The sequence below is a fragment of the Vulpes vulpes genome, chromosome 7, assembly GCF_048418805.1.
Source record: "Vulpes vulpes isolate BD-2025 chromosome 7, VulVul3, whole genome shotgun sequence".
Taxonomy (NCBI): domain Eukaryota; kingdom Metazoa; phylum Chordata; class Mammalia; order Carnivora; family Canidae; genus Vulpes; species Vulpes vulpes.
In genome coordinates this window covers 15,423,064-15,440,731 of record NC_132786.1, presented here as the reverse complement: position 1 = coordinate 15,440,731, position 17,668 = coordinate 15,423,064, and the positions used below count along the sequence as shown (strand labels likewise).

The 17,668-nt window shown below is 55.1% G+C and overlaps 1 protein-coding gene across 4 annotated transcripts in view; it reads right to left on the bottom strand.

Annotated features, from left to right (window-relative positions):
* Window positions 1-10,588, bottom strand: part of CAMK2B (calcium/calmodulin dependent protein kinase II beta) — a 77,405-nt gene extending 66,817 nt beyond the window's left edge. For all 4 annotated transcript variants that reach the window (XM_072764959.1, XM_072764960.1, XM_072764961.1 and 1 more), the window contains exon 1: window positions 10,291-10,588. In XM_072764959.1, the coding sequence (XP_072621060.1) occupies window positions 10,291-10,355 (65 nt within the window). In that variant the 5' untranslated portion in view covers window positions 10,356-10,588. The remainder of the gene's footprint in view (window positions 1-10,290) is intronic.
* Window positions 10,589-17,668: the final 7,080 nt, after the last annotated feature.

Genomic DNA, 17,668 nt, shown 5'->3' with positions numbered 1-17,668 from the left:
GATTGGGTTCCAACTTCATTCTTTTGCACATGGACACCCAGCTGTCCATCTGTTGAACGAACCAGTATCCTTCCACATTGAAGTGTCTTGTGGTCCTTGTCAAAGATCTAATGACCACCAATGGACGGGTCCATCCTAGGTTCAGTCCCATTCCACTGCTCTATGTGTCTATGCTTATGCCAGTACCCATGCTCTTGACCACCATGACTATATAATTAGTTTTTAAAATTATTTTTAGGTAATCTCTCCCCGCCAGCATGGAACTTGAACCTACAACACTGAGATCAAGAGTCACCTGCTCCACTGACTGAGCCAGCCAGGAGCCCCTAGTTTTGAAATTAGCAAGTGTGAGTCCCCCCACATCGTTCTTCCTTTTCAAGATTGTTCTTGAAAAGAACAAGGGGTCCCCTTGTATTTCTATATGAATTGAGGATCAGCTTGTCAATTTTTAAAAAGGCAGCTGGAACTCTGGCAGGTATCACATGGAGTCTGTGGGTCAATCTGCAGTGTCCTGCCATCTTAACACCATTCAATCTTCCAGTTCATGAACATGGTATGTCTCCATTTTCTGAGGTCTTCTTGAATTTCTTCCAACAGTCGTTGGTGGTCTTCATTGTTCAAGTTCTTGTTCTCCTTTTGCTGATTTATTACTATGTATTTTATTGTTTTAGATACAATTGTGAATAGAACTTTCCTAATTCCTAGCTTTATGTTGGGATCGAACATCGCTAGTATTAACAAAATATAATGGAATTTTATATCATGATCTCACATCTTACAACTTTGCCAAATTCATTTTTAGTTCTCATAGGTCTCTCTAGAGCTCCTTCAGATATTCTATACACAAGACCATGTCATCTGCAAGCCTAGAGATAGGCTTACCCATTCCTTTCCAATTTGGGTACCTTTTATTTCCTTTTCTTGCCTAACAGTCCTGGCTAGAACCTCCTGTATGTAGCATGTTTGACAGAGATGGAGAGAACAGATTTCCTTGTCTTGTCCCGACCTAACCCTGACCTCGGGAGAAGATGTTCAGTCCTTCACCATTCAATACCTGAGCTGTGGGTTTTCCATGATGCTCTTTATCCAGTGGAGGACGTTTCCCTTCTATTCATAGTTTGTTGAGTGTTTTTACCAGGAAAGAATATTAGATTCTGTTGAATACTTTTCTGAATCTGTTGAGATAATCATATAATTTCTTTGTTCTATTAATGTGCTGTTTTGTGCTAACTGAATTTTGTATGTTGAACCAACCCTCCATTATTTTCCAGGGATAAAATTTTCTTGTTCATAAAGTTAACCTTTTTCTACATTGTTAGACTTCATTTTGTCACTATTTTCTCGAGGATGTTGCATCTACATCCACATTGTTCCACAGTTGGTTTTTTTTTGTTTGTTTTGTTTTGTTTTTGTTTTTTTGTTTTTTTGCTTATGGGGTCTTTGTCTGGTTTGGATATCAGGACTTACTTGTTCTATAGAATAATTTGGGAAAAATTACCTCCTTTTCTATTTTTTGAGTGCATTTGTGAAGGACTGCTATTAATTCTTCTTTAAATGTCCGACAGAATTTACCAATGAAGTTATCTGGGCCTGGGCTTCTCTTTGTGGGGCATTTCAAAATTTCTCACCTATGAATGAGTCCCTATCATCGGTAGAGGCCTATTTAGATTTTCTATTTCTTGAGTCAATTTCAGTTGCTTGTGTCTTAGTAAGAATTTGTCCACTGCATCGAGGTTATTCACCTTGGCACACAGTTGTTCACGGACTTCCTATCATCTTTTTTATTTCTGTTGGGTCAGCTGTACTGTCCCTTTATCATTCCCAGTTTTAGCAACTAGAGTCTCCTCTCCTTTTACATGGCCTGACTGCCCCTTTTACAGAGGCAGCGTTCATCCTAAATGGCACCCCAAGTCTCTGTAACGATTCCCAGTGGGATTACTCACCTTCCACCCCATCATATAATGTGTTTGGTGTATATGTTTGTAACTTGCCTCCCCCACCAGTATAAGTTCCATGGGAGCAAGCACTGTCTGTTCACCACTGTTCACCCGGCACCTAGAGAGCGCCTGGTAAAGCAGTTAAGTGTGTTAGCAGACTTACGGATTGAACAAGTCTGCAGAAAAGCAAAAGAAACCAGAAAAACTGCAAAATATATAATAAAAAAATAATAGGAATGGCCTGGAAGCTCTAGACATGCCCTGTTCAGTGTGGTGACCATTGCCTACAAGTAGCTATAAGAACCTGAGATGCGCCTGGTCCAAACTGAGATGTGCTGTAATGTAAAGTACACAACAGATTTCAAACATGTAATATTTTTAAAAATATAAAATAGCTGAACAATAACATTTCACATTGATTTTGTGTTGAAATAATACTTTGGATACACTGAGCCAGATACATCTATTTATTAAACTTCCTTTCACCCCTTTCTCTTTAAATAGTAATTTTATTTTAAAGATTTTATTTACTTATTTCAGAGAACTCGAGAGAGGGAGAGAGCACTGAGGGAGAGGGCAACGCAGACTCCCTGCTGAGCTCGATCCCAGGACCTGAGCTGAAGGCAGATGTTAACCCACTGAGCCCCCCAGGTGCCCAGTAATAGAAACATTTTAATTACACGTGTGACTTACATCTGTGGCTCAAATTTTTTGTTTCCTCTGGACAGTGCTGCTCTAGACAAACAGGATCAGGAGTGAGATGGCTGAGTGTACAGGAAAAGAAGGCCAATTCCACACTGACGGTCAGGTGAGGCTCACACAGAGAGCAGGGAGGCAGGAGCCCGGGCCTGGCATTGGGTCTGTGTCTGTGCTGCCCACTGTAACAGCGTGGAGGCCTCACCAACCCCACTGCCTTGTTTGACTCAGCCGGTCTGGGGCAGGGGCCCCCGTGCAGCCGGGGCTGGGAACCGCTTCTTCAGCAGGTGCGCTCCTCACTAGACCAGCACTCTTTACCCAGGAAGCCCCTAACAGATGGCCTGGCGTGGGGTGCCTGAGTGGCTCAGTTGGTTGAGCACCCCAGCTCAGGTCTTGATCTCGGGATCGTGGGTTCAAGCCCCACCTGGGCTCCACACTGGGCACGGAATCTACTTAAAATTGAAAATTAAAAAAAAAAAAAAAAAAAAAAAACAGATGGTCTGGCTCAAACCAATGATTTTGACAACCAGCCTGTGCCTCAACATATAAGAACAGGAGCCTTGGGAAGAATTTCATTAAGGCGTGGAAAGAACACTGTAAACTCTTTTGGCGTCCACTCCAAGGTAAGCACCTCAGAGATGTCTGCCCCACAGCCGCACCTCACCAGGTGACAAGACAGGTGGCCACTCAAGCCAGGTGTCTGGGCGTCCCCAAGACCCACTGGTGCCACCGATTGCAGGGCGAGCGCCCGAGGCCCCTGGAAGGAGCTGCAGGCCTCAAAGCGGCCCAGCTGTGCACCCACAGGAGCCTGGCACCCAGTCCTGGAACTCAGTGTGAGCTGCGTGATGGAAACACAGGGGCTGCCCCTTGGTGCCTTGCTGGAAACAGGCACCAACCCGATCGGGCTGGACCCACGGAGCGCACTCCGTCAGAGGGCCTGGTGACACTCCTGTATGACAGTGACGGCGGCCCACACCAGCTGCTCAAGAGGGGAAGAGGGGAAGGTGGCGAGCTCTGAGATCAGGCCCCCACCCCCCACGAACAGTGTGGCTTATGCTTCCTCTACAACATTTTCATAAACCGTTGCCCAGCTATTGCCAATCTGTTCCACAATTCAACAAACGCCTGTCTCTGGCTTAACAAAGAACCGGAGCCTTAGTTATGTCAGAATCATTATGTCCAAGCGAAACAATGCCGTCCAGCAGGAGCAGCAGCCACTGGCCAGGCCAGCGACCCCCCAAACCAGGAGACAGAGGGCCCCTGGGCTTGGCAGCAAGTGACACCACTGTAACACAAAAGGATGTTTTTATTTTAAATAGATTCAGATTTTTATATGAATAAAATATACATTTCTATGTAATATGCCAATATGATAATTTTTGGAAAACCAAGTTGATACATTATGCATTTTTATGTTTCTACACTAACAAAGTGACTCGCAGCTGTGAAAGATGCTTTAAAAATCAGATTCCATTTTTGTGAGAGAGAAAGAGGGAATTAAATTTTTTGAAAATATATTTGAAATCTCCAGAAAGGCCACATCTCATGCCTTGAACCAGGGAGGTGGCCTTGGAGAGCAGAGGGAGGAATGGGACGTGTCTGAGGAGCAGACAGCCGTCATGTCACCTCCACCCGGTGACACCTCATCCTGTTCAGCACCTGTTAGATCCCAGGGGGTCAACATGGACTCTCTGAGGGTGTTTTAAGTAAGTACAGGTAGGCAGAAGGAAAAAAATATCTCTCCCTCAGATGAGATAAAAGAGGGGAGGAATATGGTTTGTAGTCCTTTTCTTTTTTTTTTTCTTTTTTTTTTTTGGTAATATTTTATCTATTTATTAGAGAGAGAGAGAGAGAGAGAGAAAGAGCGCACACAAGCAGGGAGCAGCAGAGGGAGAGGGAGAAGCAGGCTCCCCACTGAGCAGAGAGCCCGACCCGGGGCTCGATCACCGTACCCTGGGGTCATGACCTGAGCTGAAGGCAGACGCCTCACTGACTGAGCCCCCCCAGGCATCCAGCCCCGGGCTCTTTTTGAAGGAGGCCCCTGTTCCCTGCACCCAGGGTCCTGCCGAGAGCAGCCAACCCTTGTTCTCCTTCTCACACAGCAGTCACGCCCTCTGATGAGCGCAGGAGCCCCGCCAGCAAACAAAGGGCCCTCTCACCCCCGTGTCACGCTTAGGAGAGGATGGGCCCCATTTTTGGTTCGAAAAATACGGCCAGCACACCGCGTACATCTAGGAGCCCCGACAGGCTGAGCCCTGCGGGCAAACCCTCGCCTGGTGGGATTGGTGTGAACAGGTGTTAGGAGCAAACACACTTCAAAATCACATATGTGGCAATTCCATATGTGACATGTACTCTGCACACATGTATACACGCGTATGCAGGAGCCCACATGTCCTAACACCAACATTAGACCACCTGGGCTCCTCTGGGCTGAGAAAAGTGGGGTGTCGAAGAGTCACTTTTATCACACACATGTGACTATTTACTTCTCTTTATAAGAAGATAAATCCTTGCACTTTGTTCCATTCATGCAACAAAATTTCAAGCCTTGGTGGTCCAAACCGGGGCAGAGCGCTGGTTACAGCAGATCGACAACCAAAGGAAAAGGACGGTACAGCGCTGGAGCTGGAGAAACATGGCCTGTGTGTGCTGAGCGGCCTGCCCAGGGCAGGCAGAGGCCCAAAGAGCCAAGGGTCCGAGTGGACCACAAGCAGGCCACAAGCCAGTAGGGGCACGAGCTGTGGTGAGGGACAAGAAAGCCGAGTCCGGAGTGCCCCGGCCGAATTCGAACCCCAGCCCTCGCAGCCTTGGCCCTGGATGGAGCTTCTGGGCGCCTAAGTCCACCTCTGCCAGGAGCGGAGAAGGGTCGGGGTGCGGATCTCATCGGGGAGCACACTGATGTAATAAGCACCACTTCACTGCTGGGACCGTTACCAGGAGAGAAAGAGTGCAGGTATCGAGGTGTATTCTTAGCTCCTGGCAAAGTAGGTTACGGTATAAAAATACCACTCAATAGTAAGTACAGGAGCGTCACCTTCATGTGCATCCTGCCGCAGCCTCCGCGTGTCACTTCTTCCCAAACACCGTCCACCAAGGATGGGCCTTGAGCTCTGGGGCTGCGCTCACCCTCCCTGGAATGTGCAACCCCTAGCGCCTGGGCAGGCCTGGAAGGGGCCTGCACCCCACCTGCAGCCCAGTGTGGGGGAGCTGGCCTGTCGGAAGGAGGCGCTGAGGGCCAGGGCCTGCCGGGGATGGGGCAGGGGAGGGGCAGAGGAGGACGGAGAGGGGAGAGGGGAGAGCAGCGGGGGGGCGAAGGGGTCCCCTGGAGGGGAACAGCCAGGGCAGCCAGGGCACAAGGTCTGAGGCAGCAAGAGAGCCAACAGCAGACCCCTCCTCCACCCAGCCCTCTCCTCCTTCCCTGGCAACCTGGCCTGGGAGCTCAGGAGACGCACCCATCAATTTGCTCGGAATATCCTGTTTATCTATTAACTGCCTAGCAGGTCGCTCCTGAGGAAAGGAAGGCCCTTCGCCAGGACAAGGCCTGCTCTCCTCTGACCGGCTGACACTCGATGCAGCCAAGGACATGTGAAGGTCAGCGGTGAGCCTGGCAAAGTTTAGGGGAATCCGGGAGGGGTGGGGTGTGCTGGCCTGGAGGTCGGGCCTCTTCACTGCCGGGACTCCCTGGCCCATCCTTCCTGACCGGTGGTTCCGTGTCTGTAAAACGGAGGATCCACTCGTTTCAAGTAAAATCGAATGTTGAAAAGGACATGCCTGTTACAGGTGGTTACAGCGGGGCCACCCCCAAGGGGAGCGTCCAGAACCTCGTGGGAGCTACTTTCTTCTGGAGACATCACCCACATTTTAGAGGAGACGACCCCCCAAAGGGACAGACTCGGGAGCCTGAACACAAAGATCTCTTCCTACCCAAGCAACCATCCAACAGCTGAGAGCCACCAGCACGGAGTGAGGGCGCACTGCGAGGGCCTGGAGGGGCTGCACACACAGGGGGGACCGGAGAGCAGGGACCTGGCCAGCAACCCCACTGCCAGGACAGACCCTAGGGAAGCCCTCACACCTGCACCAGCGAACTCGCCGTGGGACTGGAGAGCACGGCGACCAGGAGCAAGGGAGGCCTCCATCCAGAGGGGAACGGTGGCCACAACCTGCCTCAGGCCAGCAGCAACGGGCAGCCTGCCTGGCCCCCCCAAAGGTGCCCGTGGCACTGAACTGCGCGAAAACACAGGTGGGAACGATCGGAAAGCTATAGGAAAACACACCAGAGAATCCCAAGCGTCAGTTTCGGGTGCTCATCTCTGTGTGGAAATGAACCCAGCAATCTGGAAGGATCAAGTCCATGTACATGACATGAGAAAGCTTACTTGGGGCTTTCTCCAGCTTTGGTGGGATGTGAGCGACATGCAATTTTGAGTACAAGGTTATGACGTGATGATGGGACACCTGTGTACACGTCATGGATTGCCCACAGTGGCCTCAGAGAGTCAAGGCCCTGTGTGCGTGCATGTGTGTGCATGTGCGTGCTTATGCGCATACACGCATGTGTGCATGCTTGTGTGCACGTGTATGTGTTGCGAGAATTTTTAAGACCCACTGTCTTTGCAGATTTCAAGTACAGCACGCAGCACCATTACCCAGAATCACTATGCCGTACGTCAGAGCTCCAGAACTTAGAGTCACTTCACATTTACTTGTAATGCTTTCTTGTAATAAAAAAAAAAAATTTTTTTTAAACAGAACTTAAAGCCAAAAGGACAAAAGAGTGAGAGTTTCCAATTCTTGCTAAAAGAGATACAAGTATTCTCTTATTACTCCTGATATTTTTCTCAATTTTAAAAAACTAGTCAACACACAAGAACTAAAACCGCCCTGCCGGCCAGTCTACGCTGCGCCAAGGGCCTGGAGACCCTGCCGTGTGCCTGCGTAGGGACCTCCAGCTCTGGATGGACCTCCAGCGCTTTGGCCCACAGACCTGAGCATCCAGGCAGGTGTCAAGAGCCCTGGCCCGGCAGGTCTGCCCCACTAGGCCAGGAACAGCAGAGCCCCCGGAACACAGCGCCCCTCCCCGGGGCCCTGAGACCCTGCTGCCTGGGCCCCCACGGAAAAAATCCAAGTGGGGCAGGGAGGGGAAAGGAGGCAGCCACGTCACACCGGCAGCTGTGGGCCGGTGGCCCGGCCCTCCCCGGGCAGAGAGCGCAGCGTCCTCTGACTGCTGCCAGGGGCTGCAGCTTTAAATAAACTTGGGACGCCTCCACCTGGGGCCACGGCAGCACCAGCACCACGGCCCTGGGCAGGCGTTGTCAACAAGCGGCCATCAGGGCCACCTGCCCCTGCCCTGGGCAGACGCGCTAGCCCCTCGCTCCCCACCCTGCCACAGCTCACCCGGCATTTATGTGACCCCTCCGACACACGATGCTGGCAGGGCCGCCACTGGCCCTCAGGGCCCCCACTGGGCCTGCGGCCTGGGAAACCCTGCAGAGCAATGCTGGGCCAGCTGAGAGCCTCTTGCCCTGGTCCCCACCCGCCCCCAGGGCTAGGGGGCCTCCCCAACTCATGCCTGGTCCCCTGGCTCCAGGCACAGCAGCCATGTGGCTCCCTTCTCGAAGCTGCTCCTGCTCTGGCTGAGGGGGAGGAGCCTGGCCTCCATTGCAAGGTCCCCTCTTGGCATCTCCCCTGGTAGCCCAGAGACCTCCACTCCCCGGTGTGCGTGTGGGTGGCAGAGGCCGGGAGAAGCAGCCACTGCTGGAGCAGAAGGCCTGGAGTTGGAAGCTCACAGAAAAGTGTAGGGTGGGGGTGCCCTGGTGGCTCAGCGGTTGAGCTTCTGTCTTTGGCTCAGGTGGTGATCCTGGGGTCCCGGGATCGAGTCCCGCATCGGGCTCCCCGCAGGGAGCCTGCTTCTCCCTCTGCCTGTGTCCCTGCTTCTCTCTCTGTGTCTCTCGTGAATAAATATATAAAATCTTTAGAAAGAAAAGTGTAGGGTGTCAGCAGGGTCAGCTTCAAGTTGAGGAGAGGCAAGGCACATGGCAGGGGGAGCCTAGGGGTGCCTGGGCAAGCAGAGGAAGGCTGAGCAGGTCCCCTAGAAAGAGGGACTTGTTCCCACTGCCACCCCCTTCCTCCTTCCACCTGAGGACCCCCGGCCCATTGTCCTTTCCAGCTCCTTCCCCGCCTGTGTTCAGGGCATCAGGGGTGTGCAGAGCGGGTGTGCTGGACCGTCCCCAACCCTCTGCTCTCTGCCCGCCAGCCTTGGGGCCAGGCATCCGAAGAGCACCCACGGGTGGGAGGGCGTTCCTGGGCCTGCCGGCCACTGCCGTGCCCCCCCAGGGGTTCGCATCCTCCCAGCTCCTCGGCCCTCAGGGTTGACCTGCACCCCCCCCCCATCCAAGGAGAACCAGGACTCAGCACAGCCCCCCACTCTTCCCAGATCAGGACCCACAATTATCACCCATCAACATGCCTCACCAACACAAGCACCATCACAAACGCTTTTTAGAAAAGGAAAAATGAGGCTCTGCCGCTGGATGTGTAAGAGGAACCTCGCCAGCGCCCCCACCACGCGGGAGGGCCAGAGAAGGAGGATGGAGACGGCGGGCTTCTGGCTGCCGGGCTGGGGCCGAGGGATTCCGGAGTTCTGGAACCCAACGGAGGGACGCCAGGTGTGCCGCCCCGACGCACCCCGGCCGAGAGGGCCCCTGGCTGACCCGAGCCCAGGCGCCCCACGCCGCGCGAGCTGCAGACCGGGGCCCGGGAGCCACCTGTTCCCGGGGGTGAGGCCCCACCTGGACGGAGCCTTCAAGGTCCCTCCCCACGTGAACCCCCGCCTCCCCTGCCTGCAGCCCTCGGGTCAAGAACTCTCCGAGGTCCACCCTCCCCCGCCTCCCCCTACTTCAATGACCCTGAAATCAGGGGCCCGTCGGCCTCCCCCACCCCACCCCGTCATCTCCACCCCAGGGACCTGCCCAGCTTCCCCATCTCAGCCCTCCACTCTCCTGACTCGCGTTTCCAGAAGAATCTGGGGGGAAATCCTCCGAAACCCTGATTCCACGGGGGCCCCGCAGCGGAGGCTGTTCCCACGCGGCCCCGAGCGCAGCGGGCACCCCCCGCGCGGATGGAGCCACGCGGAGGAGCAGGCGCCGAGCAAGTCCGGCCGCCCCCGCGCCCGCCGCCGCTGGACTGGGGGTGGGGGTGGGGGTGCGGGCGGGGGCGGGGGCGGGGGCGGGGACAGCGCGGCCGCCGCGCCGGCGACCCCCGGCCGGAGCCGCCCCGTCCCCCGCTCTCCAGGCCCCCGGCCGCCCCCGCGCCCGCCCCGCTCTGACCTCCCGCCGCCAAATGCGTCACGTCTGCCCGGCGCTCCGGGGACACCTGCTGCCGCCCCCGCGGCGCCCGGCCCCGCGCCCCGAGTCCCGGCCTCCGGGAGCAGGCCCGGGCGGAGCCGCGCGCGCCGAGGTCCGGCGGCCTGGCCCGGGGCCGCGGAGGGGGTCGGGCGGCGCGGGGCCGTGCGCCTCGGGCCCCAGCCGGGAGCCGCCGAGGGCCGCCGGGGGCGCGCGGGGCCGCAGTGCGCCCGAGCGGGCGGCGCGGAGGGTCCGGTCCCCGGGGCCCCAGCCCCCGGCCCCGCCCGGCCCGCGCGCGCCGCGGCTCTTACTTGCCAATATCCTCGTAGAGCTGGTACTCGTCGGTGAAGCGGGTGCAGGTCACCGTGGTGGCCATGGCGGCGACGGACGGGCTCGGCGTGCGCTCTGCTGCGCTCGGGTGGCGGCGGCTCGGCTCCCGCTCGCGGGCACGGCGGCGACACGGGCGCGGGCGCGGGCGACACCTCGGCTGGCGGCGCCGGGCGGGGGCCGGGCTGGGCTGCGCCGGGCCGCGAGCGCACGCGAGATGTGCGCGCTCCGGCCCCGCCAGGAGCGCGCCGCACACCTACGCGCGGGGGACGCGGGCGCGGCTGTCCCCGCCGCCGCCGCCGCCGCCCCTGCACGCGCGCGGCACGCGCCCTGCACCCGCGCGGCCCCCGCGCCCGCCCCCGCGCCCGCCCCGCGCCCGCCCCGCGGCGGCCGCCTCACCTGCCCCGCGCCCGTCCCCGCGCCCTCGCCCTGCAGGCGCTGCGCCCCGACCCGCCGCTGCCCGTGCGCGCACGCACCAGCGCCGCAGCCGCCTCGCCGGCCTCCCGCGGCGCGCCGGGACCCCCTTGAACCCGCGCAGGGCCCGCACACAATGAACCCCGCCCCTCCCCTCCCTGAATGCCCGCAAGAGGGGCCCGTGTGCCACCCCCACTGGACTGACCCCTCACACCCCAGGAGGAGACGCTGGCGGCACCCTCGTGTCCTGTCCCCGCCACTCCACGCACGGCACAGCCGCCCCCGGAGCCCCCAGACCAGGCATGCACACCGGGGCGGGAGCGCAGAAGGGAGGCCCCATCCCCGGGCTCGCAGGGCACCCCCTCCATCAGTCCCCGAGGACTGGGCGTGGGGGTGTCCCAGCCGAGGCGGTAAAGCAGAGGGTCCTGGAGTCAGGGGACCCGACCCCTCCCCCGCCCCGCCCCCGGCGGTAGGTCAGCAGTCCTAAGAGCTCACAGCTCTGCCGGGTGAGGGGGACGGTCCCTTCTCAGGCCTCATCCACCTGCCTGCCTCCGCTCTGGCCTAGAAGAGGGTCCATCTTCAAAGTGACCCCGGGGAACAGAGGAGGAGAGAGCAAGAGGGAGGGGCCGGAGAGGCTGGGCTGACCCCATTTCCCACAAAAGAGCCTTCCCCTAGGGCCACACCCAGGCTGCCGTCCAGAATCGGGGCTTCAGAGCCAGCAGAGAACTCCCTGGGCTCTGGGACCCACACTCTTCTGAGGGTCAGAGCAGGGTCTGTCATGGGCAGGCTCTGAGGACAGAAGTTTCTAGCAGCCAGCTCTTGATTTAGGCCGTGCAGCTGCCCTGAGATGAGCTACTTACTGTGCCCAGGGCTCCCCAGGCATCTGCTGTGGGCCTGTCCTGCTCATCTCCCTCACCTTGCTCTGTGGCTCACCCCAGAAGCCACAGTGTTTCCTGAATAAAAGATCAAATGAAGGGACTCTGGGGTGGGGCAGCCAGGACCTTCCCAACCGGGATGTGTTTGGCACACAGCCATCAGGCCGACGAGCAGACCTGGTCACAACCAGTCCTTACACTGGATGGTTTTGCAGAAGCGACTGGCACCAGGAGGCGGCCAGAGGCTGAGCGGTACTCTGGCAAGTGCCCCGCTTAGGGCGGGGGGCATCCTGTGGGGAAAGGGGCTCTGGCTTTGATCTCAGTAGTGCCAGGCAAGAGGGGAGAGCCGGGACCAGAGCACCCAGGCACCTCTGAAAGGCAGATTTCCACCTCTCCTGGGGCAGCAGGGGCTGGGATGTCCAACCTGGCCCGCACACTGGGTGACCCGCATCCTTCTGAGCTCCGGAAGGAGAAGGAGGCAGGCCCTCACAATAGAATAGAATTAGCACACCCCTTGGTAAACCGGCCTCTCCCCAGGCTGCAGGTAGGCTCTTTAGGCCATCAAGGTCATGCAAACTCCTGCCAACGCGAGTCCATGCCAGCATGAAGTGGTATCAAAACCATGATGACAGCTGGCATTGATTTGCTTGCATGCCTTTTACGTGTCCTATCTCATTTAATTCTCAACCTCAGGAGGCATATACTATGATTATCCCCATTTTACCAGATGGGACAGCAGACAGAGGTAAAGTCACACAGCCAAGAAGTGACTGGGACTCAAACCCCTGCCCCATAATCCCTCCCTTGTCTTGTTTATTTTCCCACACATCTGCACATGCATACACACACACAGAACACAAACACACACACACACACACACATGCACGCTTTCTGCAGCCCTGGGCAAGGACACCGCAGTATTCTGAAGGCTCTGTGTTGAAGTCCTGCTTTTCCCTGGTCGGGGAGGCTGCCCCCAGACCAAGTTTCCGCAAGGAGTCGGGGTCACTAAAGGGGTATGATTTAAGGCCTCTGTTCTACTCCAGTCAACAACTGGGGTCCCCCAGGCAGCCCCTCGTCTGGGCTGGAATTTTCAAGGTGTGATGTGGAGACTTGGGGGCAGGCGGGAAGAGCAGGCTGATCAGCGTACCATGGGGGGAATGGCTGAGCTACGGAAGGGACACAGACTGCCCCTGCCTACAGAGCCCAACCCCGCACCCCTCTCACAGAACAACCTACTGTCCACCCCCTGAGTCAGAGAGTTCCTCCCCAGCAGAGTAGGCAGCTGGAAGGGAGAAGGGCTGCCAGCCATGACTTTCTGGAATCCCAGGCCCCAGAAGCCCTGTCATTTGGCTCTGGCCCCCCAGCCCTCCTTCAGGAAGGGCCCTCTTCCACCCGCACCCCCGCATCATCTCTGCCTCCCACCTTATCCTCTCTAGCTGGCTTTCGTCAGCGAGGAGGGCTCTCCCTCCCAGGTGGCAGCTGGGGCGGGTGTGGGGAATATCAGTTCTGGGAGGTTATTGTTAGGACAGTCACCATGGCAACAAGCATCACATCTGCAGAGCCAAAAGTGCTGCACGTGGGGCTCATTCTCCCAAGGAAAGACACAGCCCTCCCTGTCCCCCTCACCCTCAGGAACCGATGTCACTGCCACCACCTCTCTCAGGCCCAGCCATCTGCCTGGAAGAGCAGGCAGTGGTTTCCCAGAAGAGGAAGACCCTAATCCATCAGTCTCCAATCACCTGGACCTTGACACGGCAGCAAGACACTTATGGCAGGTGTGTGGAGGGATGATGTGATGGTGGTGATGGTGGTAATGATGATAGTGGTGATGGTGATGATGATGGTGATGAGAATGATGATGGTGATCATGATGGTTATGGTGATAATGGTGATGAGGGTGATGGTGATGATGGTGATGGTGATGATGATGGTGATGAGAGTGATGATGGTGATCATGATGGTTATGGTGATAATGGTGATGAGGGTGATGGTGATGATGGCGATGAAGGTGGTGGTGATGAGAGTGATGGTGATGGTGATGAAGGTGATGGTGATGATTATGGTTATGGTGATGATGGTGAAGATGACTGTGGTGACAGTTGTGATGGTGATGATGATGGTGATGATGGTGATGATGGTGATGATGATGATGGTGAGGGTGATGATGATGGTGGTGATGATGATGGTGATGGTGATGATGGTGATGATGGTGAGGGTGATTGTGATGGTGGTGACGAGGGTGATGGTGATGGTGGTGATGATGATGGTTATGGTGATGAGGGTGATGTTGATGAGGGTTATGGTGATGGTGGTGATGATGATGGTGATGGTGATGATGATGGTGATGGTAATAATGGTGATGGTAATAATGGTGATGGTGATGAGGGTTATGGTGATGGTGGTGATGATGATGGTTATGATGATGATAGTGATGATGATGATGGTGATGATAGTGATGAGGGTGGTGATGGTGGTGATGATGGTGATGATGAAGGCCATAGCTACAATTTACAATGCCCCACTGCATGCTAGAAACTTTAAATTTTCTCTACCCACAACTTCATACAAACCTCATAGTAACTTGTCAAGAAATGGATTATCAGAAAGAAAAGAAAGAAAGAAAGAAAGAAAGAAAGAAAGAAAGAAAGAAAGAAAGAAAGAGGCTATCAATCTCCTTTTACAAACAAGGAAACTGAGGCACAGAAGGAGTCTGTAGGAGGGCTCAGGTGAGACAGCTAGTCTGTGTCATCCAAACAATATTGTCATCCAGATCTGCCTGACTTTATAGCTGGTGCTTTAACCACTGTACTCTGCTCCTGGGTGACTACTGGCCTTGTTCATGTGGCCACCATGTGCCAATTTTGTGCCTGGCTCTGCCCAGACACTGGGTCACACCAAAGAATGAGGTGGACAAGTTTGCTGCCTTTGCAGGGCTTATACCCAAGACCAACAAGAAACAAATCAGAAACCATTGAGTAGTCATATTTGTTCTATGTAGATTTAAAACAAAATGATTTGTTAGATAGTGACAGGGTGGCAACTTTAGAGTGAGTACTCAGGAAGGGCCTCTCTGAGGAGGTGACATTTCAGTTCAGATCTGAGTGAAGGAGAAGGGATAAGGGGAAAGGGCATTGAAGGCAGAAACAGCCACTGTGCAAAGGCCCTGTGGCTAGAACCAGCTGGCGTATTTAAGGAATGAAGAAGGTGAAGAAGAGGGGCTACAAACGTACCCCACACCCTGCTGTTTTTTTGCCTGCACCTGAGTCCTGCAGGGGCACATGAGCCGTCTAAGTGACAGGCAAGCAAAGAAACAAAGCTAGCCAGCAGGACACGGGGAATTTACTTGGGCCTGCACAAAATTTCTGCCCTCTGACAGGAGAGCACTGACCCTCCAGACCTCCTTATGCTTCCCCAGGCGTCTAAGCACAAGGTGTCTGAAAGATGCCACCCACGCTCTCTGGGCAGAGGGTGATCCTCCCCAGGAGGCCTGCAGGGACTCCTGCTTAGCCCACTTCCAGGCCCGGACATGACCCTGTGCCTGCAGGCTTGCAGCACCCCTCTCAGGCCCTCACCGGCCCCAGCACATGGCCCTTCCTGTCCAACCTCCTCTTGGTTGGGGTCACTGCCCACCTCTTGGGAAATGCCTCAGGCCCTGGGCCCCAGAAGCCTGGCACCCCTGACCCTGTGATGGGCTTACACAGGAATCCTCGACAAGCAGGGCCGCTCAGGCCAGCAGGAGCAAGCAGCATGACACCGGTGCCCCAAATGGCCAGGAGGGGCCAGGGAGTCACCCCAGTTGCTGTTCCCTTCACCATGAACACCAGGGCCATGGCGTGGGAACCGCCTCCAGGCATGGGTCAGGCCCTCTGGTGCCCAGCTGCTCACCATCCACCTTCAAGCACAATGGGCATTAGCGCCAGGCCTGGGGTCCCAGCAGGAAGCCAGATGACTGTGCAGATCGGCCTGAGACTGTTCACTTCCCTCCCTCGAGAAGGCAAAGTGGGGCCCCCAGTGCCGCGCTGGCCCTGACCCCAGTTAGGAGACCCTGCTGTGTTGGGATTTTTCTATTGTTGACAGACACAAACCACCATGAAGAAAACATGCGTGAATATGGGGCAGCCACCCTGGAGAACCATTTGCTAGTTTCTTATAAAACTAAGCAAATACCTTCCCTGCGACCCGCTAATTCCTCTCTTAGGTATTTATGCAAAGAAATAAAAACGTATGTCAAAAAACAAAGAAATTTGTATAAAAACATTATATAGCTCTATTCATTTTTTTTTAATTTTTTTTTATTTATTTATGATAGTCACACACACAGAAAGAGAGAGAGGCAGAGACACAGGCAGAGGGAGAAGCAGGCTCCATGCACCGGGAGCCCGACGTGGGATTCGATCCCGGGTCTCCAGGATCGCGCCCTGGGCCAAAGGCAGGCGCCAAACCGCTGCGCCACCCAGGGATCCCTATAGCTCTATTCAGAGTAGCTACACCTGGAAGCGATGTAATCACCCATAAACAGGCACGTGGTTCAAGACATTGGTGCAAATACATGAGGAAGAGGAGCTCCTGGCACACATGGAAACATGGGCGAGTCTTCGGAAATGTATTTGAACAGAAGGAGCCAGATGCCAAGAAAACATACCACAGGATCCCACTTCCACGAAATTCAGGACGAAGCTGTGGCTGTGGACATCGGAAGAGTGCGGTGGTGCTGGCACTGATTCCGAGCACCCAGGGACCTCCATGGGAGAAAAGCGCTGTGGCTTTGAGGTGTACACAGGTACAATGGGTGCATGTGTATGTAAGTGTATTTACACACCAGTTGCACGAGTGTTGGTGTTGCCTGCAAAGGAGACCCGTCCCCACAGTCATGCGGGGGAGGCTCTGAGCTTGGCCCTGCTTTCAGAGACAAAGGAGATCTCAACAAATCCTACGAAAGCAGGCATCCGTGACAACCATGCATTAAAATAAAAAAAAAAAAAATGACCAAAGGAAGCCAAATAAAGCCGCTCAACAGGAAATCTAAATTTCAAACTATGGAAACTATCAAAATGTAACTTATGAACAGACCCAAGTGAGGCCACCAGGCACCATGTGTGATGGGACGCTGCAGTGCCTGGCTCAGGCAACAAGCCAGCTCGGCTTACTCGCAAACAAGCAGCCGAAGAAACTGGGGAAAATAACAAAATAACACCAGGAAAGGTAAAGGGAAGAGTTTGATAAAACCAAACAGAAATCAATGAAATGAAAAACATCCAATAGTGCTATTACTAATCGGTAATACCAAAAGCTAGACCTTTGGGGGAAATAAAATTTTTTTAGGATTTTATTTTTTTTTTTAAAACTCCTCTCCACCCCCAACATGGGGCTTGAGCACACAACCCTGAGATCAGGAGTCGAACACTCTGCCGACAGAGCCAGCGGGGCACCCCTAAAAAAGATTTTTAAGCAGTAAAATAGATCTTTGACAAGTCCAGTTAGAACAACATAAGCCCCAGAAGTCAGTGTGGAAAGGAGACAAAAGCAAAACAAGGAGATGAGATTATAAAAGAACACTATGCACAGTGCTTTGCCAATAAATGGAAAAACATGGTAGAGATGGAAATTATTCTAGGAAAATACAAATACTCATATTGACTCAAAAGAAAGTAAAATGCCACAGAATGTAGAAGCTGTGAACTTCACACAATAAGAGTGCTTTCCCTTATTATATCTTTGAGAAGTCGAGGGCACAGGTGAGGGCACAGGTGAGGGCATAGGTAAGGGCTGGGGTTGGACCAGCAGCGGAGCGGGCCAGTTCCCAGCCCAGGTGCGCATGACCATTCGTGGGACAGGGACACGGCGACCATCAGGAGACACCGGATGCGTCCCCTTTACTGTTGACTTGCCGTCGTCTGTGCCCATGAGCCTGGAAGGAGCTGCCCCCGCCCCCCGCCCCCCCAGTCTGTCTGTGCAGCCAGGGCGCCAGGGGGCCGCGCGGCGCGCACCCCGGGTGGGATCAGCTGGGAGCAAGCAGGGGGTTTTGTAGGATGTGCTCGCTCACCGAGTCCTGGGCGCCCGGGGGCTCAGTTAT